The 24,406-nt window shown below is 46.8% G+C and overlaps 1 protein-coding gene across 1 annotated transcript in view; it reads left to right on the top strand.

Moving 5' to 3' along the window:
• The window catches only part of LOC132883695 (desmoglein-2.1-like), a 66,328-nt gene that overhangs the window by 17,395 nt on the left and 24,527 nt on the right, over nucleotides 1–24,406 (top strand). Inside the window, exons 2-7 of the mRNA XM_060917627.1 lie at nucleotides 22,722–22,850; nucleotides 22,993–23,154; nucleotides 23,252–23,402; nucleotides 23,552–23,703; nucleotides 23,850–23,984; nucleotides 24,145–24,330. Of these exons, the coding sequence (XP_060773610.1) occupies nucleotides 22,722–22,850; nucleotides 22,993–23,154; nucleotides 23,252–23,402; nucleotides 23,552–23,703; nucleotides 23,850–23,984; nucleotides 24,145–24,330 (915 nt within the window). The remainder of the gene's footprint in view (nucleotides 1–22,721; nucleotides 22,851–22,992; nucleotides 23,155–23,251; nucleotides 23,403–23,551; nucleotides 23,704–23,849; nucleotides 23,985–24,144; nucleotides 24,331–24,406) is intronic.

The following is a 24,406-nucleotide window of genomic DNA, read 5'->3' as shown; positions in this document are numbered from 1 at the left end:
TGGGCTAATCTCACCAGAAAACGTTTAATAGGAATTTAACTCCTGGACTCATGACACTTCAGGTAGGTACAAGTGGAATTATTCATCTAGCCTGCCGAGGCAAATTATGTTTGATGTCTCTAGATTGAAATATTAGAGGTGACTTGGAAACCCTTCTGCTCTACAGACGAGGCTCAGGCCCACTGTAGTGGCGTTAGTATAATATTAGCAATACTAGCTAGATGAAATGGGTTTCTGCAGTCATTATACGGACACCAAGTGTGTCGTTTCACTGCACGCACAAACGTTTAGCACTCGGACATGATCGGCTACTAAGGGTAGTGTCATGTCCAGGTTTCTAAACTAGCAGTACGCCGTGTGGTTGTAGCATGCAGCCTGCATGGTAGTAAGTGTCACTTCTGATCCTAATTGATATTGCGTACCCTTAACCATATCCGCAATGTAACATCAAACAGAATGATAATCTTACCTTTCAACTGCATCCCTTGTGTCTTGCATTCAGAGTCAACGTCGCTAAGTTCACATGTTCAGGGCCAGGCCGGTTAGCAGCCACTTTCCACGACTTCCCTTTCTGGTGGCCATTCGTTGCCATGGCAGCAGTTAGAGCATGCATTCTTTGTATGTCATAATTTCGACTTTTTTTCTCGAAAATTTCAACTTTTAATCTCGAAAATTTCGACTTTTAATCTCAAATTTTGACTTTTTTTCTCGACAATTTCGACTTTTAATCTCGGAATTTCGAGTTTTTTCTTGAAATTTCCGACTTTTAATCTCGGAATTTAGAAAAAAATATTTTCTCTAAGTGGCCCTAATATGCTTCCGTATGCTTCCATAGTTAAAACATCCATCACATGATTTTTATTTCTTTTATCGACTTAATATTTAAGTATCCATATAGTATCCATCGATTTGAGTTGGATCTTTGAATCGGATCTTTGAGGTGAACGTCGGGAGCCAACTCACATTAAGGAAAAAGGAAGGGGGTTAGACGAACAGGGATGGGTTTCCCAAAAGCCTCTTAATACTAAGAGCATCTTAACTAAGAGAGAGAGAGAGAGAGAGAGAGAGTGTGTGTGTGTTCATTGTGCTGCTTGCTCTACCATTTAATGATCATCTTTGTGCTAGGGTGCTTTTGGGCAACTCCGCATAGATCAATAGATCGCTCCCTGAAAATGAATTAGTAGCTTATTATTAATCGAATAAGGTAGACTATAAATGTGACTGAAAGGTGAACTTTGTCTTATTTGGCACACCTTTATGATGTAGAGCGGTGTTTCTCGATCTATGGGCCGTGGACCGGTACCGGTCCGAGAGAAGATTACCGTCGGTCCGCAAGCCTGCCTCTGCACTAGTAGTCAGTATTATGTAGAAGAGCGATTGGCTGGCTCTGTCACTGCTTTTGTCACTGTGTGCCACGTAGCACACACACACTTTATGAGAGCAATATCATGGCATGTTCAAAGCAAGCTACTTTTGACTCTTTCTTTGGAAAGCGTCCATCTGACAGTGCAGATACACAACATGAGCAAGAGGCAAAAAAAATATCACCCATTCACTCACAATTACGACCCTTCATACATACAATTCGGCTTTATTTCAAGTGATAGTTGTCCCCTGCAACCAATCTGTGTTATCTGCCAAACCATGCTAAGCAACGAAGCTATGAAGCCATCCAAATTACGCCGGCATTTGGAAACTAAACATTCGCATCTCAAGGATAAATCAGAGGATTTTTCAGAAGAAAACGTGATGAATTGGCCACCCAAACTAAAGTGTTGAAAAGTAATTTGACCGAGAATGAAAAGCTAACAAAGGCATCATACATGATTTCACAGCACATTTCCAAATGTCAGGCACCCTTCACAGTTGGGGAGAAGCTAATTATGCCTTCGATTGTTACTGCTTGTAGTGAGGTGTTGGGTCCGGCTGCTGCAGCCAAAGTAAGAGAGATTCCTCTGTCAAATGATACGGTCTGTTGTTGAATTGACGATATGGCGGCAGACATCGAAATGCAAATTTTAGAAAGGGCGAAGTCATCTGACTGGTTTGCCATTCAATTAGATGAGACCACGGAGCTCTCTAACTTGGCTATGCTTCTGGTCTACATCAGATATGCTCATGAGGGCCGGTTTCATGGGGATTTTTTGTTTTGTAAGGTGCTTCCAGGGACCACAACTGCTGGAGAAATATTCCATATGCTTGATGGGTACATCTCTGGGCATGGGTTGATATGGGGGCATTGCGTCGGTGTCTGCACAGATGGGGCAGCGGCTATGACCGGCAGGCACAACGGAGTTGTTGCTCGGGTAAAAGCCATTTCACCATCAGTGCAGGCAACGCACTGTTATTCATCGAAAGGTACTTGCCTCTAAACACCTGTCCACAGAGCTTCATGAAGTTTTAAATCAAGTGGTCAAAATAGTGAACTTCATTAAGGCCAATCTGACAAATTCCTGTCTATTTACAGCTCTGTGTGATGAGATGGGTGCAGATCATGTTCATCTGCTCTTGCACTCTGAGGTTCGTTGGCTGTCACGGGGTAAAGTGGTGAACAGAGTGTACGAGTTGAGGCATGAGGTTGAGGTATTCTTGACAAATAAACAGTCCAATCTTGCCAATCACCTGCGAGATCAGTCTTGGCTTATAAAGGTAGCTTATCTTTCTGATATCCTGGACCATTTCAATATGCTAAACCTGTCGGTCCAAGGCCAAGCGTGTGACATTTTTCAAGCCAATGATACAATCATGGCTTTCAAAAAGAAGCTCTCAGTCTGGACCAACAGAGTTAATAGAGGTGTGTTTGACATGTTCTGCTGTCTGTCGTCTCTGGCTGATGAAGGTGTGGATTTGGGGCAGGTGCCAGCAGTGATCGCGCAACACCTTACCGAAACACTGCGTCATTTTGATTCATATTTCCCCTCAAAATCCCATCTCACGGAAAAGCAATGGGTAAGAGATCCGTTCACCAACCCAGAAACGAGCGCTCTGCCACCTGTGGTGCAGGATAAACTTCTGGAGCTTTTGTGCGATGCTGGTCTGCAGTCGAGATTTGGTCGACTTTCTCTGTCTGAATTCTGGCTGTCATGCTGCGATGAATATCCCCAGCTGAGTGAGATGGCAGTGAAAACACTGATGCCTTTCCATTCAACATACCGTACCTCTGCGAGACCTCATTTTCACATTTGACAGCCACAAAGACAAAATACCGAAACAGGCTCAACTCAGAAAACACGCTCCGAGTGGCCTTGTCACCCTGTCTTCCTCGTTTCGACCTGTTAGTGGCGAGAAAGCAGGCACATCCTTCGCATTAGAATGCTGACTTTTCTTTTACCAAATCTCTGTGGGTGACTGGGCCTGTCATTTGAGGTTAAAAGTCAGCACGTAGCCTACGTTCAGTTCTCCCTTCATCATACTGGGACTGTGTAATCAGTCAGTGATTAGGGCTACAGTGGGTCTTTAGGTTTCTCGATTTGAGGTCCCATGTTTCTGGTAGACCTTTTTATAACTGTGTGTATGTTATTGAGGCACTGTTTGGCAGTGCTTCAAGTTCAAAGGTGTAGTTTTAAAAAAAATCTTGGTTTAATGGTTCTTGCGCAAATGGTAATAATAGGTTATTATTATTAATAATAATATTAATAATAGTCAAATTATTGGGCCTACATATCAGTATATTTATGTAATTTAGCAATAATCTCAAAGCCAAAGCACTTCTGTTAGTTTCCCTTGTTTAATAATAGTTTAGGCCTAAGCAATAATAATAATAATAATAATAATAATAATAATAATAGGCCTACTACTACTACTAATAATAATAATAATTATTATTATTATTATTATAATGGCATATCTTTGGACAGTTACTGGTCATTTGGCAATTTTCTACAATTCTGCCAATGCACTCCTATTAGGTCTTATTTAGCCAAAATATTGTTATACTGGTATAAGCCTGCTACTTGTAACAAGTACTACTAACAAAAAAAAATAATAATAATAATAATAATAAACTATGTATGTATCTATCTATCTATGGAGGCGCACACGATGTGTGTGTGTGTGTGGTGGGGGGCGCACAGAAGCGTAGGCCTATGCAGAGCCTTGCAGCACCAAGGCCTAACATTACTGGGCCCCAGAGCAAAGAAGTCTGAGAAACCCTGATGTAGAGTCAATCTTAGCAAGAATGAGATGTTTTTAATTCATATCTCTGTTGCATTGTGATTTAATTATTTAGTGTAGTGTTGTGTAATGAGTATCAGACCAGGACAGGAAGGTTTTTTTTTTTCCCCCCAGTGCCTCCTTTAATGGAAGTTGAGCTTAAACCCAGCAACACAATAACATTAATGCAGGAATGATTGCTTCAGGTCTATTAGTAGCCTAATCAATGCAACTCTGTAGCTCCTTGCTATTTTACACTTATTTAAAATGACAAACGCAATGCAAAATGTAATACTATTTTTATAATCATAAGGAAGTTTCCAGAGGTGGAAAGTAACGAATTACATTACTCGCGTTACTGTACTTGAGTAGCTTTTTTGTGTACTTATACTTTTTCAAGTAATTTTTAAAGAGTGTACTTTTACTTAAGTATGTTTTCTTTTAAGTAGTGTACTTCGGTACATTTTCCATCACAACTGTTACTGAGTAAAAAATAAATAAATAAATAAAAAATAAAAAAAAAAGGCTAAAACGGAGAAGGGGAAATGCGTTCTGGAAATGAATCACGGGAAGGACAGTTGTCGCGCGCGCGAGTCTCACACAGACGATGGCAGACATGCACCGGCGCTTTAAGGGGGGGCTCAAGCCCCTGGGCCACAGCCAATCAGGGGCCTTGTAATATTAATAAAATAATAAACTGTCGGAATCGTGGGCCTACATTAATGTACGGATAGAAATAAGGTTAGAAATAAATGAGCGCACAGTAGCCTGCTGTAAGAGACATGGTGGATGTGGTTCGCGAAACAAACACCCACAACTGGACCAGAATAAAATGTAACAAAATGTAACGTCACGCACGAAAGCGCGCCAAAGACTGCAGACTACTGAGACACAAATTTAGAGGCTTTGAAAGATGAAGCGTTCACATGTTAGCGGGGCGCATAAAAGGAAAAAAAGAGAGAGATGCAGGTAATGATAGAATCGTTGCCTAAAGTCACAGACTTTTTTAAGGTAAGGATCACCAATCTGTTCAGAACATCAGCTACTTATCAGTTATCAGCCTACCAGCAGCTAGGCTAGATATGCTATGATCTGTCCAACAGTAAAATAAATCAGTTGTGATTTGAATACGTGTCGCGTGATTTGAGTTATAATCCTGTTAGCACTGGCGGCTCGTTAATAGGGGCGATTTGGGCGACGTACTCCCAAACAGGGAGGGAGATTTTTTTTTTTTTATCTACTCCTACTACCACGGCAACAGTAATGTCATTGTCCAATCAGGCTAAGGTTGCGCCTGGTGTAGCCACGCCCTTTTGGGGCGATTTCTGTCAGGTTCAGATTTGCCCCAAAATCTCCCATTGACAGTAATGGTACGTACATTTTTTTTTCGAAAATCACGCTCCTAATGCATTTTCTATTAGGTTTTATGTGCTCGCACAAGCAGCGTGTTTACGTCATACGCCTGTTGCGCCGCGCAAGTGTTGCCAGATTGTGCATTTTGGCGGGTTTTGAACATAATTTTGGGCTGGAAAACGCAACTTGCGTGGGAAATGTGTGAACATTCTATGAAGATGGCGGCGAGTGTTGAGTGCAACAATACGATAGCGTCTCTGAAAGAAGTTCCATTTAGTCGTCGTACCAATGAGGAGAAAACGGCAATCAAACAGCGAGGACCTCCTAGACCGAATTTAAACATCAAGCAAGTGTCTACGAAGGGGGAGAAGACCTACTCAAGAGGTTTTAACAAGAACTGGTACCACCGGAAAACTTGGCTAGCTGGCTGTGATGGAGCTCTTTTTTGGTACCCTTGCGTTCTCTTCCACCCTGGAAATAGCACAGCAGACGGTACAGTGATATCTGATATTTGAATTTACTAGGCAAAAGTTGTTTTTGTGTGTGTGTGTTTTACCAATGGCAGTTTAACATTGCCATGCTTGGAATATTTCAGTAGCCTCAAGTTCTCTCTGACTTGGTGTAAATTAAGCATATTTTCAGTTTTTATATATTGTACAGTTTATGTGTTCATTGGAGCCAGCAGCACCTTACCTTTTTTCCAACTTGTTAAGCCAAGTTGCACTGACTACAAAACCTTGTATAACCTTGTGTGTATATAGCTAAATAACTAAAGCCTTTTGTGTTCATTGACATGCTTGTAATTTCCTTTTAAGGCATGGCTTTCTGGAGGAATTCTTGGGGAAAAAAACTGCAGAATTTATTTAGAATTATTATTTGTTGTTAAAATGGTGCAATTCCATATTAAAAAAAACCCACATAATTAAGCTGCACATGTTTGTTTGATGGTTCTGCTTTTCTTCATCTTTTTCAAAACTTAAACACTTGTTTTGGATTTATATCCTGCCACTTTAATTGCATTCTTTCTAATTGAAGAAATTAGAATATGTTTATAATTAAGAATTTGTGTCTACTTCTTATAGAATACTGGAATAATATGAGAAAATAAATGAGTAATGTAATATTAATTGATTGTGATGCCAGATGTTTTGCTTTGAAGGCTTCACAATGAATCTTCCTTAGTTTTAGCCTGGCAAGCCAGACTAAATGTGAATATTTGCCACTTGTAGGCAAAAATATTTTTGGCCGCTAGGCGGGTGGGTCTAGTTTACTAGGCTACCTTAGTTTGCCACCTTTAACTTGTTTAGTGTTGCCACCTAGTGGAGAGAAGAGATATTGTCTATATTGATATCTGAATTTACCAGGCAAAAACAAGTTTGGCCAATTGATTTGCTACCTAGGTCAATTTACTTCAGTCCTGTGGACATTTACGGTCCGTGTAGACATAACGGGGGAAAATTGCCCCCCCCCCTGAAAAAAAATTCAGGAGCCGCCACTGCCTGTTAGTATAATAGCATATTTTGATGGGGATAATAAAATGTCTAAAACGGCATCTAGTGAAGAAATTGATGAAAAGATTGTAGGCTATAATGTTCACAGTTTGGGCAGCAGACAGAGTAAGCATACTGAGGGGAATAGCAATACAAAGCTAGCGCAGATCCACATTTCTCGCTAGCTGTGTTGGGTGTGTTGTTAACCCGTGTGGATTTAAGTGAAATACTTGAGAAGTTCTGTGGTCAAGACAACGTTTTAAGGTAAGGACGCTTGATTATTAATGTTTGGCCGCCGTGGCTTGTTGTTGACGAAAGGCCCACATGATTTTGCCTTAGGCTGCTGGGCCATAGAAGGTTCACGCTGCATGCTGCACGCTACACGTTCACGTGAAGAACCGGACCCTGGGCCATTAAACTTCATGCTTGGATGTTCACGTGTTGCGTCTGTTCTATTTTGACCGCAATATGGACTCTTCGGATGATGACGATTGCCTCATTCTGCTTTTACTGAGACAGAGGAAGAGAAAAAGGAACAGAATTTGGAGCCGAGAACACTTCCTTCTGAGAGAAACCCGTGGTGAATTTCACCGAACATTCTATAATCTGCTTGACAATCCCGATGAAGAACTATTTTTCAATTATACCATTCAATTATATTTTTTCTGAAGTTTTCCCCTGAAAGCATAGAGTTATCTCCCTAGACCCGTTCTGATTGGCTGGCGCGGCGGTGACCGCATGCATTGACTGGAATTTCCATCTTCACGCCTAGAAAAAAGTGTGCATGTTCATTTCACGCTTCACGCGTGAAGTGTGCAGCGTGCAACGTGAACGCCGTTCTATGGCCCAGAGCAAGTCATGCTACGTTTGTCCACTTTTCTTTACACGCATGTAACGTGTAGTGTGCACCATGCAGCGTGCAGCATGAACCTTCTATGGCCCAGCAGCCTTATGCAGCTACTGCTAGCGTCATGCTTTGAACTAGGTTAAGCTCATTTGCGCTAAAGGATGGGTTTATTGAAGGACTTTGATGTAGCTAGTTTCTTTTTAAAAAAATCGTACGCTCAAAACAGTATGCCCGTGTTCATCATGTTTAACTTTTTTCTTGATGGAGTGCGTGAAATATTGTTGAGTGGTATTTCGATGCAGTCATGTCAAAAAGGCAGTTGAATGCACGGTCTCATTCAAGGAGAAGGAAGACTTGCATGATGCTTGAACATAGATCGGTAAAATAGACCCTAGTAGGACTTGGTTTCGTGTATTTCGGTCTGTAGAGTTATGAGTTTGGCCGCTGTCCATGGTGTTTACGTTTCATGTGGCCGCCGAGCCAAGTACCTTCATCATCATCATCATGTTCCCCTGTCAAAAGTTAAACTCTCTAGGGGTGCTTCTGCTGTAGCAGTTGCAGCAGTTGCTCAAAGTTTGATTTGTCCATCATCATACGTCTTATCTGTTGGGTGTCTATGCCCAGCAGATTTTCCCATTTCGTCCATTTGTAACCATTTTTGTCAAACAGGAGCTGCTTTTGCACTTGGTTATTGCCCATCCGGCGAACGTGAGCAATATATTTTAGTTGTTGTACGTAGCAGGATAGTTCTATTTCGTTTCTACTGACCGCCAGAGGCGGTGCTTTCAGCACATGGATATCCATCACACGAACGTGCAGGTCGAGTAATAGTAACAACAAAGTCACGTGTGACCTGGGTGACGTCACCCCGTGACCCCGGCATAAAAGACCGGTAAACCCAGGAAGTGACCTCTTACATCTTCTCGCGTTTGCAGGTTGCGAGTTGGATTGAAATTTGGACAAAGCGCTGTGGTAGTTTCGTTACCCGTAGGGTTGGGGCTGTGCTTATGCACCCTCCAAGAAACTGCGCTAAGTCCACCAACTCTTTTCTTCTTGTCGTTATATTCGTATTGATTTATTACTCCGTAAGCTGAGCGCTCTCGCTCGGTGGAGTTAGCTGATTAGCCCTCCGGGGCGGTGTCCTCACCGCTGGAGGCCGGCTTGTTTTCGCTTCAGGTAAGCGGGTTTCATTTATTTAAATTAAAGCGGCGTTCCTCTCGCCGCTGTTTATCAGTTCTGCGGCGCTCGGCGCCTATCCTTGTTAATATTATTAACCACCTTGTTTTGTGTAGCCTCGCCGCCGGCCTGTTCACAGGCCGGCTGTCTTGTGTGTTGTATTCGTATTGATTTATTACTCCGTTAAGCTGAGCGCTCTCGCTCGGTGGAGTTAGCTGATTAGCCCTCCGGGGCGGTGTCCTCACCGCTGGAGGCCGGCTTGTCTTCATTCAGGTAAGCGGTTTTCATTCATTTAATTTAAAGCGGTGTTTCTCGCCGCTGTTTATCAGTTCTGTGGCGCACTGCGCCTATCTTTGTTAATATTATTAACCGCCTTATTTTGTGTAGCCTTGTCTCCGGCCTGCTCACAGGCCGGCGGTCTTGTGTGTTGTATTGTTTGTTACTCCGTTAAGCTGAGCGCTCTCGCTCGGTGGAGTTAGCTGATTAGTCCTCCGGGGCGGCGTCCTCACCGCTGGAGGCCGGCTCGTCCTCATTCAGGTAAGCGGTTTTCATTTATTTAATTTAAAGCGGTGTTCCTCGCCGCTGTTTATCAGTTCTGTGGCGCACTGCACCTATCTTTGTTAATATTATTAACCGCCTTATTTTGTGTAGCCTTGTCTCCGGCCTGCTCACAGGCCGGCGGTCTTGTGGGTTGTATTCGTATTGTTACTCCGTTAAGCTGAGCGCTCTCGCTCGGTGGAGTTAGCTGACTAGCCCTCCGGGGCGGTGTCCTCGCCGCTGGAGGCTGGCTTGTTGTCACCCAGGTAAGCGGTTTTCATTCATCTAAATTAAAACGGTGTTTCTCGCCGCTGCTTATCAGTGCTGTGGCGCACGGCGCCTATCCTTGTTAATATTCCCGACCACGGGTGTGTTCGCCCGGTCGTTTTTCATTACCGCCTGATTGTTTATTTTGGGCTGCTTACTTGGGGTGTTCTCGCCCTATTTTTTAAGTTCCCTTCTGCCAGCCAGGCGTCATGGACCTCTTCTCTCGCTGCGCCAACTGCCGGTCCCCCTCGAACCGGAGGACGGCCACCGCGAGTGCCCCTCATGCCTGGGTATTGATCACCTGCGGCAGGGGCTGACGGACATGGCCTGCGCAGACTGCATGTGCCTGAGCGTGGCTGCGCGGACCGCCAGGCTGGCTCGGCTGGATTCTCCGTCTGACATCCCCCGGGCCTCGGGGGGACAGGACACGGTGTCGGCTGCAGCAGCGGGGCCCAGCAAGCGCCGTGGGCTCCCCCACACGTCTTCGCTTCTAAGGCGAAAAAGAAGCGCTCGGGCGATTTGGCTCAGAAGGTAGAGGTGATGTCCACCGAGCTGGAGGAGATGAAGGCCCTGCTGGCGAATCTTCAGCCTCCGCCACAGGGGGCAGTGTTCCCGCAGCCACCCCTTCTGCCTGGCAGCCCGACTGTTCACCATCACCACCGCTTCTGTCACCGGCCGTTGATGCACGCGGCCTGGATGAACTGTCGATCCGGGCTTCGGAGAGCTTTGACTGCGGTGGGTCCGATGGTCACGGCTCCACCTCTCCGGCCGGTTCCCAGGCCACCAGCCATGGCACCGTGGCAGCGTCGGAAGGCGGATGCTCATCCATCCAGCCAACGCTGAGGGCTGCATTGGCCCGTCTGGGGTTGGACACGCCCCGGTGGCCCAGCATCAGAGCGCTTTCTTCAGAGGTCCCACATAGCCTTCCTCGTTGTCTGTTCCGCCCTCGGCCTCATACATCGAGGAGTTACAGAGGTGTTGGGCGGACCCTAGATGCCTTCCCACCTCCCTAGTGACTGCAGGGCCCTGGCGGCAATGCAGGACACCCCTACCTATGGCCTCCTGCAGATGCCCAACATTGAGAAGCGGCTTTCATTCATTTAAATTAAAGCGGTGTTTCTCACCGCTGTTTATCAGTTCTGTGGCGCACAGTGCCTATCCTTGTTAATATTATCAACTGCTTGTTTTGTGTAGCCTTGTCTCCGGCCTGCTCACGGGCCGGCTGTCTTGTGTGTTATATTCGTATTGTTTGTTACTCCGTTAAGCTGAGCGCTCTCGCTTGGTGGAGTTAGCTGACTAGCCCTCCGAGGCGTGTCCTCGCTGCTGGAGGCCGGTTTGTTGTCGCTCAGGTAAGCGGTTTTCATTCATTTAAATTAAAGCGGTGTTTCTCGCCGCTGTTTATCAGTTCTGTAGCGCACGGCGCCATCCTTGTTAATATTCCCGACCACGGGTGTGTTCGCCCGGTCGTTTATTTTTTATTTCCGCCTGATAGTTTATTTTGGGCTACTTACTTGGAGCGTTCTCGCCCTATTTAAGTTCCCTTCTGCCAGCCAGGTGTCATGGACCCCCAGACGCTGGAGGGGACGAGCGCGGCATCACGGGAGCTGTGTGACGCGGCTCCAGGCCTTTGCCTACTCGTCGCGGGAACTGGGCCGGCTGATGTCGTATCTCACCCTCGGCCGCCGGCAGATATGGCGGGCACAGTCCCCTCTGGCCGAGCCCGACCGGCGTGTGCTGCACTCTCTCCCTGTTGTCCCCGGGGAGCTGTTTGGCGAAGCCACTCAGCAAGCCCTGGATCGGAGTGCCCAGGTCATCTAGGCGTAACAGCAGTTCGCTGGCCCCCGCCAGGCCCACCACCATGGCAATGCTGCCCAGTCCTTCAGGGGGCCCACACCGACTCTGTCTCGGCCACGCACCCGCCAGGAGACCAGACGGGTTGATGACTTTCGCCGCCCCACCACCTCCCGGACCCGCGGTGCCGCCCCCTACACCCAGTCCACTCCTCGTCGCCCCCATGGTGACCGACGGGGGCGCTCTGGACGGCGCTGACATCAGCGCGCCGGCGGTCGGCCGCTTTTCCAGCGAACAGCTCCAAAGCTGGAGAGCGTTGACCCCTGGGTGCTGGTGACCCTCACCGAGGGTTACCGCATCCAGTTCTGCCGCCGTCCACCACGCTTCATGGGGTCAAACACACCACCGTGAGCCATCCGGGGAAGTCCCTCATCCCCCGGCAGGAAATCGCCACCCTCCTGGAGAAAGGAGCAGTCTCTCCCGTCGACAGGCAGAGACAGCAAGGTGGGTTCTACTCCAGGTATTTTCTGGTTCTGAAGGACGGCGGTATCCGCCCGATCCTCGACCTGAGGTCCCTCAATTCCCACTTGAGGACCATGAGATTCCGCATGCTGCGTACAGTGGATGTCTTACACCACATCCAGGCGGGCGACTGGTTTGTCACCTTCGACCTGAAAGACGCCTACTTCCATGCTCCCATTGTGCCACACCACAGGCAGTTCCTGCGGTTTGCCTTCGAGGGCCAGGCTTTCGAGTTCAATGTTCTGCCCTTTGGGATATCGCTGGCACCCCGTGTGTTCACCGGGTGTGCGGCAGCGGCATCAGCACTACTTCAGGCAAGGGGTTTGCGTGTCCTGCCTTACCTGGACGACTGGCTTGTCTGTTCACGGTCAGCAGCTCAGGCCTGCACCAACATCGCGACTGTGCTCTCGCATGTCGTAGAGCTGGGGCTCAGGGTGAATTACAAGAAGAGCTCGCTGGTGCCCAGCCAGGAGACGACTTTCTTGGGCATGCACCTGGATTCGAGGTCGTTGATGGTAACTCCCTCCCAGACCAGGATCCACAACATCCGCCTACTGCTTGGCTGCTTCGGACGGGGTAGGTCACTCGCCCTGAAGACCTTTCAGCGCCTGCTGGGCATGCTTACGGCAGCCTCCTCTCTGGTCCCGCTGGGACTTCTGGACTTACGCCGCTTCAGAGGTGGTTCAACGGTCTCCACCTCCACCCGGTGCTGCACGGGCGCAGCACATCAACGTGCTGGAGCTACGGGCTGTGTTCCTCGGCCTACAGCACTTCCTCCCGGGCCTGACCGGCAGACACGTTCTGGTGCGGACGGACAACGCTATGGTAGTGTACTACATCAACCACCAGGGAGGCACAAAGTCCCTCCAGTGCTTGGAAGTGGCTGGCCAACTTCTGCGGTGGGCCCATCGACATCTCTTGAGCCTGCGTGCCATGTACTTGCCAGGCACTGCCAACAGGGCAGCAGATCTGCTGTCCCGCCAGGACCCCGATCCCGGGGAATGGAGACTCAACCCAGCGGTGGTTCTCGCCATCTGGGAACGTTTTGGCAGGGCAGAGGTGGACCTCTTTGCCTGCCAGGAGTCGACACACTGCCCTCTGTGGTTCAGCCTCCACGGCCCCAGTCCCCTGGGCCAGGATGCGCTGGCGCATGTTTGGCCGAGGTAACTGCTGTATGCCTCCCCCCCTCTGCTGCTGATCGTGCCAACCCTACACAGGGTTGCGATGGACCACCACGGGCTGCTGCTTGTCGCCCCCCCGGTGGCCGGGCCGAGTGTGGTTCCCAAGTTGCTGCAACTTCTGAACGGCGACCCCTGGTGCCTGCCAGTGAGGACTGACCTGCTATCACAGCTGGGAGGGCAGATCTGGCACCCGGATCCAGCCCGTCTGCAGCTCTGGGTATGGCCGCTGAAGGGCCGGACCCCCTGCGAGGTCCTTGTGAGCCGGCAGTGGTCAATACCATTGCAAGCTCTCGGGCACCCCCCACCAATGCCCTCTATGCCAACAGATGGAGGCTTTTCTCCAACTGGTGCTTAACTCGGGGGGAGGAGCCTACATGCTGCCCCCTGCCGACCATTCGACTGTTCCGCCAGTCTCTGCTTTGATAAGGGTCTTACCCCTGCCACCATCAAGGTCTATGCAGCTGCCATCTCTGCTCAGCATGCCAGAGTTGGGGGAAGGACCGTGGGGTCCCACGCCTTGGTGGCACGTTTCTTGAAGGGTGCTCTCCGGTTGAGACCCCCCCGACGGAGCCGGGTACCCACATGGGACCTTCATTGGTGCTGCAGGCTCTCTGCGACGCACCGTTCTGAGCCCCTGCTCACGGCAGACATTTCATGGTTCTCCCTGAAGACTGCTTTTCTTCTGGCCATTGCATCGACGAGGCGCGTCGGGGAACTACACGCGCTGTCAGTCAGTGGGGAGTGCCTGCAGTGGCACTCCGGCGACAGTGGGGTCACCCTGTGGCCTAACCCCTCTTTCTTCCCGAAGACCCTCTCTGCTACCTTCGTCAACCAGCCCCTTAGCCTTGCGGCATTTGAGGCGGGCCATGGTGAGAGGTCGGAACTTTTGTGCCCAGTTCGCGCCCTCAGGGTGTACGTGTCGCGTACAGAGGGCTTCCGTAGGAGTGACGCCCTGTTTCTGTGCCACACAGGACCGACGAGGGGTCTGGCGCTCTCTAAGCAGAGGCTATCCAAGTGGATAGTCGAGGCCATATTACATGCCTACAGGCACAGTGGCTTCCCGATTCCTCCGGCTGTCAGGGCGCACTCTGCACGGGGCGTGGTGGCCTCACGGGCATCACTGAAGGGCGTGCCCCTTTCAGACATATGCAGCGCAGCCTCCTGGGCTTCCAGCTGCACCTTCACCAGGTTTTACCGTCTTAATGTCGTCCCACATAATCCTGTGGCGACGGCTGTCATTCCAGGCCCGTCGCAGCAGCACTGGGTACGGGTAGGCACTCCTCATGACCTGGTTGGTATTAGTCATCCATGTGCTGAAAGCACCGCCTCTGGCAGTCAGTAGAAACGAAATAGAACGAGGGTTATGTATATAACCGCGGTTCTATGAGTTTCGGATGACCGCCAGAGCTTGGCAGTCACTCGGAGTGTACACGAGAAGATTTGCCAAGAGGTCACTTCCTGGGTTTACCGGTCTTTTATGCCGGGGTCACGGGGTGACGTCACCCAGGTCACACGTGACTTTGTTGTTACTATTACTCGACCTGCACGTTCGTGTGATGGATATCCATGTGCTGAAAGCACCGCCTCTGGCGGTCATCCGAAACTCATAGAACCGCGGTTATATACATAACCCTCGTTTTATACCCTGGGTTCCTGTCAGTTTCCGGAGGTCAGCATTGGACATCTTGTAGCTCCAGTCTATATCTTCATTTGTAGTGTTCTTTTGGTCAGGGGCATTCTTTCGTTTATATCCACCTTTAATCATTTTCCTTAGGAAGCCGTGCCACACTACCTCAATTTTGTGAATTTCACTGGATGATAGTTGCCATGCCTGTGTGCTGTACAGGAGACGAGATCGAACGCATGCCACTAGGAACTTTATACGGGTTTTTAGTAGTATTCGGTGGTCGGTTAGAACGTGTTTCAGTTCATTCCATTTCATGAATGCAGCACTTATCCTAGCATGCAGGAAGTGTGAGGATTCATCACAGTTGCTGACATTATAACCAAGATATTTAAAGGTGCGGACGTTTTTAATATTAGTGCCGCCAAGGGAAATGATACTTGGTTTACATTTGATATCCTCATTGACGTTAAAAGCCATTGTTTCTGTTTTGACATGTGATATTTGTAAACCAAAGCGGGTGTAGGTCTTATCATACAACTGAAGAATATTCTGAAGCTCCTCGATGGATCCAGCGAGTATGGCCTGATCATCTACGTATAGAATCTGTTATGCAACCCTCTCCTGATGCTCGTGCTTTCGTACACATTTCTCTTGTGGATACCTCATTTGGAATGCAATATCTGAACTTGAAGCCTGTATCTGGGTACAGTTTTGATATCTCATGCTGTGCAGTCCTGACAACAAAGTCCATATAGATATTAAAAACTGATGGCGATTCTAGGGCACCTTGTCTTGCAGTGAATGTTTGTTTTCATGCCGCCAAGCTATTTTTATGTATTTTATTTTTTAAAAGGACTTGTCTGTAGGTGTGTGTGTGTGTGTGTGTGTGTTTTATGTTTACAACACATAGGTCTACATTAGCGCACGCGCGCTTGTGTGGTTATCTCTGGCCATGCCCCTGCGTGAAAGTTACGCAGTATCACTGTCCTGTCCGTGGTAATAATCAGAACTGGCTCTGTAATGATAATGCGCGCGTTCTTCTCTCCCTCTGTGGTCAGATGTGTTGAGCGATGTGAGCGTGGGCCTTGCGCAGCTACGCTGAGCCAAACGTAACCTATCGTAGGCTTCTAGGCTAATTACGCGCTTACACTGTAAATGCTTGACACGTATTGCAAATAAAATAAGAGTGTTTTCCTGGCCAATGGTAAGGGTAGGGTTGACAGGTAGCCTATGAGGGGCCTAGCCCCTGGGCCACGGGTGTTGATAAAGCGCCCCTGCGGACATGGAGGAGACCGAGGAACCTGTGGTGGACGACCCTGCAGAAAACGCAATTTCTTCCAGTAATGAAGTGCACCCCTGGCCCTACATACGTGATCACTTCAGCTTCATAGAGAAAAGGGGTGACAGTTTCATTATGCAATGCAGATTGTGTGCCCAAGAAGACAACCATTGCGGCATACAAAAATTTGACGTCTAATCTGCGCAAGCATGTTGAGGTAAGTATTGTCATTGGCATCATAATCACGGGCACAGATAGAGGGTGGGACGGGTGGGATTCGTCCCACCCAGATTTAAATTCACCTCGTTCGGTCCCCCCCACTTATAGGGAGGAAAAAACGTCTATGCTGTCTTTCTTTGCATAAGGCAAACCTCACGGAAAAATCAAAAGACTAATTACCATTCGGTTTATTGAGGTGCACAGCAGTGTATACATAGTTGCAACAACTCACATAAAACAAAGACTGATATTCGGTTGGTTGAGCTGCGCAGACTGCACAGGTTGCGAGCTCGAGCTTGGTTGCTATGGTTACCCACAACAAGTTTGACAGGCATATCGGGGTTGGGGTTGGTTTGCTGGCAGCTTTGTCCCCCCAGTTTTTTGTCCCCCCCAGTTCAAAAAACGTATCTGCGCCCCTGATCATAATGTTTCCTTTCCATAGTAAAACCGACAATAGGCTGGTTATATTCCAAAAATAGTGGATGGCATTGCTAATGTTGAAGTAGCAACCTGTTGGTACTGTAACATAACGGTAACTAGTCTGTTATTCGGTTGGCTAATCATGCAAGCAAGTTAGCTCGCCAACCTGACTTGATCAGTCCTCCTACCATTCTGCATCCAACAGGCCAGAAAGGAATACCAAGCAAAACAAATAATGTTTGAATTGAATTGTTCAATAACACACCATGCACACAGGCAAGCTACGAGATTTCGGTGCAACATTTCACTTTCATATTTCATGTACAATGCTTTGTGTGTGGTCAGGGCGATGTATACGACATGACTGTGTGTATTGACCTTTTTTGTTTGTCTCAGTTTTAATGCAGCATTATCCTAAGCATTCAATTTGATACACTTCCTTTAAATAAAACATCTGGGTTGAGATGTACATATATCCTTGTTTCCTCTTCTTTTTCATTTTTGCACAACACAATGGAGGCAGAAAACACCCATTGTTAAAAGTAACGTTTTACTTTTACTCAAAGTACATTTTAAATGATCTACTTTTTACTTTTACTTGTAGATTTTTTTGTCTGGTAACTTTACTTGTACTTAAGTAAAATTTCATCAGAGTAACAGTACTTGTACTTGAGTATAATATTTTAGTACTCTTTCCACCTCTGGAAGTTTCCCATTGAAATGCAGAGACCAATAACAGTGACTGGTTTTGGGGAAGTAAAAATGTTGGTAGTTAGGGAGCCGAGCTGTGGGATGTTTATGGTGAGCTGAGCAGAGTACGGAAAAGAGCTAAAACTTCCAAAACGACACTGAACCACTAGTCTTAACTTTACCTTATTGCCATCCTATTGTCAAAAGGTAGCCACAATGGGCTGCAGCCTGTTTGTTAAATTCACCAGAAGTGTTTGTTGCTTACTGCTGATCTGGTTCAGGCTGTTCTTCAGTGCACTTGCCAACTATGAGATCACTTGACCGGTTACTACTTTGTGGTTACAGACAAATGTTTGTTCCTTTTGTTCTCATAGGAACAAGGCAGTTTATTCTATCCACATTCACTGGATATGAGCAATCGTGTGCTCTGACTGGCTACTCTACTATTAGGCTATCAGCTCACATACCGTGAGTAGAGAAAAACAAAATGGCGGAGTGTGTTGCTGAACCAACCAAGGATGAAATAAAAACTCTACTCGAAAACAAGATCCCAAAATATAAAAAAGCAACAAAATATGACAAAGTATTTGATTGTAAGAACATATCTTTTTCTTCAATAATTATTATTGCATTTTTCACAAATTGCTACTGTCATTTCGCTGGTTTGATTACATTCTAAGTGGAAATGATTAGGGACGTTTTGTATAAAATTTTTGTTTATGAAATTTGCAAAAAATAAAAATGCTCTGTTTCTCAAAATCCAGTGAATGTGGATATAATAACAGTTGTCCCATTCAGTCTCGTCATACATGGCAGGGGCCTCGACGACCTGATCCCCGAATACAGCAGCTAGCTGTTGGGACATGGAATGTCACTTCGCTGGGGGGGAAAGAGCCTGAGTTTGTGCGGGAGGTTGAGAGGTACCAGCTAGAGATAGTCGGGCTCACCTCCATGCACAGTTTGGGCTCTGGAACCCAGCTCCTCGAGAGGGGCTGGACTCTCCACTTCTCTGGAGTCGCCCATGGTGAGTGGTGGCGGGCTGGTGTGGGCTTGCTTATAGCTCCCCAGCTCAGCCGCCATGTGTTGGAGTTTACCCCAGTGAACGAGAGGGTCGCCTCTCTGCGCCTTCGGATCGGGGAGAGGGCTCTTGCTGTTTGTGCTTATGGGCCAAATAGCAGTATAGAGTATCCAGCCTTCTTGGAGTCCCTGGGAGAGGTACTGAGGGGTGCTCAGACTGGGGACTCCATTGTTCTACTGGGGGACTTCAACACTCACGTGGGCGACAACAGTGACACCTGGAGGGGCGTGATTGGGAGGAACGGCCTCCCTGATCTGAACCCGAGTGGTGTTTTGTTATTGGACTTCTGTGCTAGTCACGGTTTGTCCATAACGAACACCATGTTCAAGCATAGGGCTGTCCATAAGTGCACGTGGCACCAGGACACCTTAGGTTGGAGGTCGATGATCGACTTTGTTGTTGTTTCATCGGCTCTCCGGCCCTATGTCTTGGACACTTGGGTGAAGAGAGGGGCTGAGCTGTCAACTGATCACCACCTGGTGGGGAGTTGGATCCGCTGGCAGAGGAGGAAGCCAGACAGACCTGGCAGGCCCAAACGTATGGTGAGGGTCTGCTGGGAACGTCTGGCCGAGCACTCTGTCAGGGAGGTCTTTAACTCCCACCTCTGGGAGAGCTTCTCCCAGCTTCCGAGGGAGGCAGGGGACATTGAGTCTGAGTGAACCATGTTCTCTGCCTCCATTGTCGACACGGCTGTTCAGAGCTGTGGCCGCAAGGCCTCCGGTGCCTGTCGTGGTGGCAATCTCTGAACCCGGTGGTGGACACCGGAAGTAAGGGATGCCGTCAAGCTGAAGGAGGAGTTCTATCGGGCCATGTTGACCTCCAGGACTCCTGAGGCAGCTGACGGGTATCGGCAGGCCAGGCGTGCCGCAGCTCGGGCAGTTGCGGAGGCAAAAACTCGGAACTGGGAGGAGTTTGGTGAGGCCATGGAGGAGGCCTATTGGTCAGCCTCGAAGAAATTCTGGCAAACCATCCGGCACCTCAGGAGGGGAAGCAGTACTCTGCCAACACTGTTTACAGTGCGGGTGGGGAGCTGTTGACCTTGACTGGGGACATTGTCGGGCGGTGGAAGGAATACTTCGAGGATCTCCTCAATCCCACCGTCACGTCTTCCATTGAGGAAGCGGAGGCTAATGACTCAGGGGTGGACTCATCCATTACACAAGCCGAAGTCACTGAGGTGGTTTGCAAGCTCCTCGGTGGCAAGGCACCGGGGGTGGATGAGATCCGCCCCAAGTATCTCAAGTCTCTGGATGTTGTGGGGCTGTCTTGGCTGACACGCCTCTGCAACATCGCGTGGCGGTCAGGGACAGTGCCTCTGGAGTGGTAGACTGGGGTGGTGGTCCCCCTTTTTAAGAAAGGGGACTGGCGAGTGTGCTCCAATTATAGGGGAATCACACTTCTCAGCCTCCCCGGGAAGGTTTACTCCAGGGTACTGGAGAGGAGAATTTGGCCCATAGTCGAACCTTGGATCCAGGAGGAACAATGCAGTTTTCGTCCTGGTCACGGAACACTAGACCAGCTCTATACCCTTCATAGGGTGCTCGAGGGTTCATGGGAGTTTGCCCAACCAATCCACATGTGCTTTGTGGATCTGGAGAAGGCATTGAACCGTTTCCCTCGTGGTATCCTGTGGGGGGTGCTTCGGGAGTATGGGGTTCGGGGCTCTTTGCTAAGGGCTGTCCGGTCCCTGTACGAACGGAGCAGGAGTCTGGTTCGCATTGCTGGCAGTAAGTCAGACCTGTTCCCAGTGCATGTTGGACTCCGACAGGGCTGCCCTTTGTCATCGGTTCTGTTCATAATTTTTATGGACAGAATTTCTAGGCGCAGCCAGAGGCCGGAAGGAATCCTGTTTGGGAACCACAGGATTTCATCCCTGCTTTTTGCAGATGATGTCCTGTTGGCTTCTTCAAACCAGGACCTTCAGCATGCACTGGGGCAGTTTGCAGTCAAGTGTGAAGTGGCTGGGATGAGAATCAGCACCTCCAAGTCCGAGACCATGGTTCTCAACCGGAAAAGGGTGGCTTTCCCTCTTCAGGTTGGTGGAGAAGTTCTGCCTCAAGTGGAGGAGTTTAAGTATCTCTGGATCTTATTCACAAGTGAGGGAAGGATAGAGCGTGAGATTGACAGGTGCATCGGTACGGCCTCCGCAGTGATGCGGTCGCTTTACCGGTCTGTCATGGTGAAGAAGGAGCTGAGCCAAAAGGCGAAGCTCTCGATTTACCGGTCAATCTACGTTCCGACTCTCACCTATGGTCATGAGCTTTGGGTAATGACCGAAAGAACAAGATCGCGGATACAAGCGACCGAAATGAGTTTCCTTCGCAGGGTGGCTGGGCGCTCCCTCAGAGAGAGGGTGAGAAGCACAGTCACTCAGGAGGAGCTCGAAGTAGAGCCGCTGCTCCTCCACATCGAGAGGAATCAGCTGAGGTGGCTTGGGCATCTCTTTCAGATGCTTCTTGGACGCCTCCCTGGGGAGGTGTTCCAGGCATGTCCCCCTGGGAGGAGGCCCCGGGGAAGACCCAGGACACGCTGGAGGGGCAATGTCTCTCGGTTGGCCTGGGAACGCCTCGGTGTTCTTCCCGAGGAGTTGGCGGCAGTGTCTGGGGAAAGGGAAGTTTGGGCTTCCATGCTCAGACTGCTGCCTCCACGACCCGGCCCCGGATAAGCGGAAGAAGATATGAGTAAATTTAAAAAAAAAAAATCCCAGATTTCCAATTGGCTACAGCACAATCAGGTGTACCAATTACTGTTAGTATCGAGTATCTGTATCCTACATCATATGAGTTTGCTTGTCTATCATGAAGAGTAATGGAAATTTTGTAACTATGTTGGATCTAAAATCCCTAAAAAAAATTGTGGAAATTGATCAATCGAGTCCAAATTTCTGACTAATTATGTGATCCAAATTTATCATAAATTTGATGTAATGATGTTGCACTTGCTAGTTATTGATATTTTAAATGTAAAAAATGTTTAAATTAATTGCAAATATGAGTAAAATTCATGTTTTTTCTTTTATCACATTTATTTTTTTCATGTTCATTGAGTAAATGTCACACAGTATTATTTAAAAATGAAATCATGTCGAGCGTCATTTTGCATGATTATATATTTTCTGACAAAAATGAGTCTTTCTAAAAGACTAAAGTGTGAGATATATTATCAAAATGTAATTTATAAGCAAGCATATGATGTCTCTGTGTTTGAATCAGTAGTTATCCGATTGTTTACAAATACTAGGTCTTGTCACCTGATCCTGAACCCATGTAATTTTGCCTAAAAAAATCTGTAGTGTCCGTAGGCCTGGTACTAAATCATAGAATGGATGCCATGTTTGATCATTATTGGTATGTTGCTATTTGTTGTTGGATACTTTTTATCAAACATAAGCACTCAACATAAATTGGATTAATACATAGTGATAAAACTTGAATACTTGTTTGTAGTGTCCGTAGGCCCCTTGTAATGTCCGTAGGCCCCAAGCATTCTTGTTCCTATTTTGCAGTGATTTACCCATATTTCTCCCATTAAATTTACAAATTTTGTTAAAAATAAGTAAACAAATTTTATATATGTGCAAATCCAACGAAGGAACAGTAATGGTATGAGTGTCAAATTAATGAAAATTATTTAACATAGAATAAATTTTAACATTTTGAGTCATATGATTAGCACTGTAGCGTTGCCTGTTTTTAGTCTGCAATGCTAGTTGTCAAATCTCACATCAGTCAATATAATTTTTTTGGGGGGGGGTTATAAAATCAGTAAAAATAACATGGGCTACTTGTAGTGTCTGGAGGTCCAAAGCTTCACTGATCTTGTTCCTATTATTTAACATCAGTAGTAAACATACATTCTGTATTTACAATGGCAGTTGCCTTATCTCACATCCACCTACATAAAGATATGTAAATAAGGTTGTTTTTTTTAAAGTCACTAAATAATGCCTGTATGAATGATGTATTTTGTGCATATATGAACAGAGAAGACTGACACTAACCTCAATATAAATAAATCTGTGGCAACCATAGATCTTTGTGATATTTTAAAAAATGAACTACATTTCAAATACTTCTTTGTCTTTTCTCCTAGTGTGTGTTTGAAGCTGGAGCCAAATCAGACTACTCTGTACTCCTCCAAAGGCACAGGAGAGAATGGATTGTCCCTCCACAAATTTTGGAGGAGAATGTAGACTACACTAAAAAGCCCTTTATTGCCAGGGTGAGAATGTTTTCTCTTTAATGAATTTTAATTAATACATTTAATTTTAGTTTTCTACTCTTCGATTTTTGAGAAAAATGTATTTTATCAGTTTATTACATACTTGATCTTTTTAATCCCTGACAATTTTTTTTTTTTAAAGATTCGTTCAGACAGAACGAATGAAAGTCAGGTCCCATTAAGATATGCTTTAAAGGGCATCGGTGCAGACAAGCCACCCTATAACTTGTTCATTGTGGACCCTTCCACTGGCAACGTTAAAGTAACTGGGATCCTGGACCGAGAGGTCATTTCCCAGTACAATGTAAGTTAAGAGTCACTGAGCACTGATATAACTTATAAACAGGATGGTGATGGCAGTAATGATAGTGATACCTTTCTGATGATGATGGGCTTAACAGCTCTCTGGAATTGCGATGTACACTAATGGATCAATAGCAGAGAATGAAATTCAGCTGAGAGTAAAGGTGCAAGATCAGAATGACAATCCTCCCATCTTCTTACCCATCAGCACAGGATCTGTGAATGAGCTCAGCAATAAAGGCAAGTGTGAAATAATTGACATGACCTTTTTTTAAAAGAATTTGAAATTGACACTTTCGTAGGTCTGCAGATGTTGCATAAAACACAAGGAGGTAATGAGATTAGAATAATGGTGGTAGATAAGTGTAAACATGACTTATGAAATGTTTAGGTACGACTAATGAAAGTAACAGCAACAGATGCTGATGAACCTGGGAATATCAACTCTCAGATCTCCTATGAGATTGTTGATGAGAACCCTCCAGGAAAGATGTTTGATATTTATCCGAATGGAGAAGTGATTGTTAATAATAAAAACTTGGACCGAGAGGTGAGGCACCACACACTGGTCAAGGCTGGAATTTTGTACAGACTGCTATCATAAATCTGCTACAATCAATAAAGAGAGATTGTCTTTATTGTAACCTAATATTTTGAAAAGATGAGTGTCTTGTTATAATACCTATCTCTCTACAGAAAGTTGACCAGTATAAGCTTACTATAAGAGCCTTAGACCTCAATGGGGGTCAAGGTTGCAACACAGCGACAACAACATTAACTATTCAGATCAAGGATGTCAATGATAACATCCCAGTACTGGAGCAGGACTCAGTAAGGCAGCACCTGTTTAATCCCTGTGTTCCTACTCATTCCAGTGTTGTGAAATTTGACAGTAGTTGTCGAGAATGTAATATGCAAGGCACAGAAATATAATCACTTTTGATGGGCCAGTGAGACAGTTATCCCTATTTGTTGGTCCTTCTGTGTACAGTTTCAAGTCAGTGTTGAGGAGAACACAGAGAATGTGGAGGTGATGAGATTGAAAGCCACTGATCTGGACTTGCCAAACACTGAAAACTGGCAGGCTGTGTACACCATTGTGTCAGGCAATGGGGGTGGGCATTTTAATATCGTCACTGATCCAAAGACCAACGAGGGAATCCTGATGCTTGTCAAGGTTGTCAATGTTTTATTTCCCCAATTTTCCTGTCTTGATCACCAGGCTTATATTGCTATAAATTAGGACAAATATG

Source organism: Neoarius graeffei, chromosome 3 (genome assembly GCF_027579695.1).
Source record: "Neoarius graeffei isolate fNeoGra1 chromosome 3, fNeoGra1.pri, whole genome shotgun sequence".
NCBI classification, from domain to species: Eukaryota; Metazoa; Chordata; class Actinopteri; order Siluriformes; family Ariidae; genus Neoarius; species Neoarius graeffei.
The sequence above is the reverse complement of the archived record's forward strand: the minus strand, read 5'-3'. Positions and strand labels throughout refer to the sequence as shown.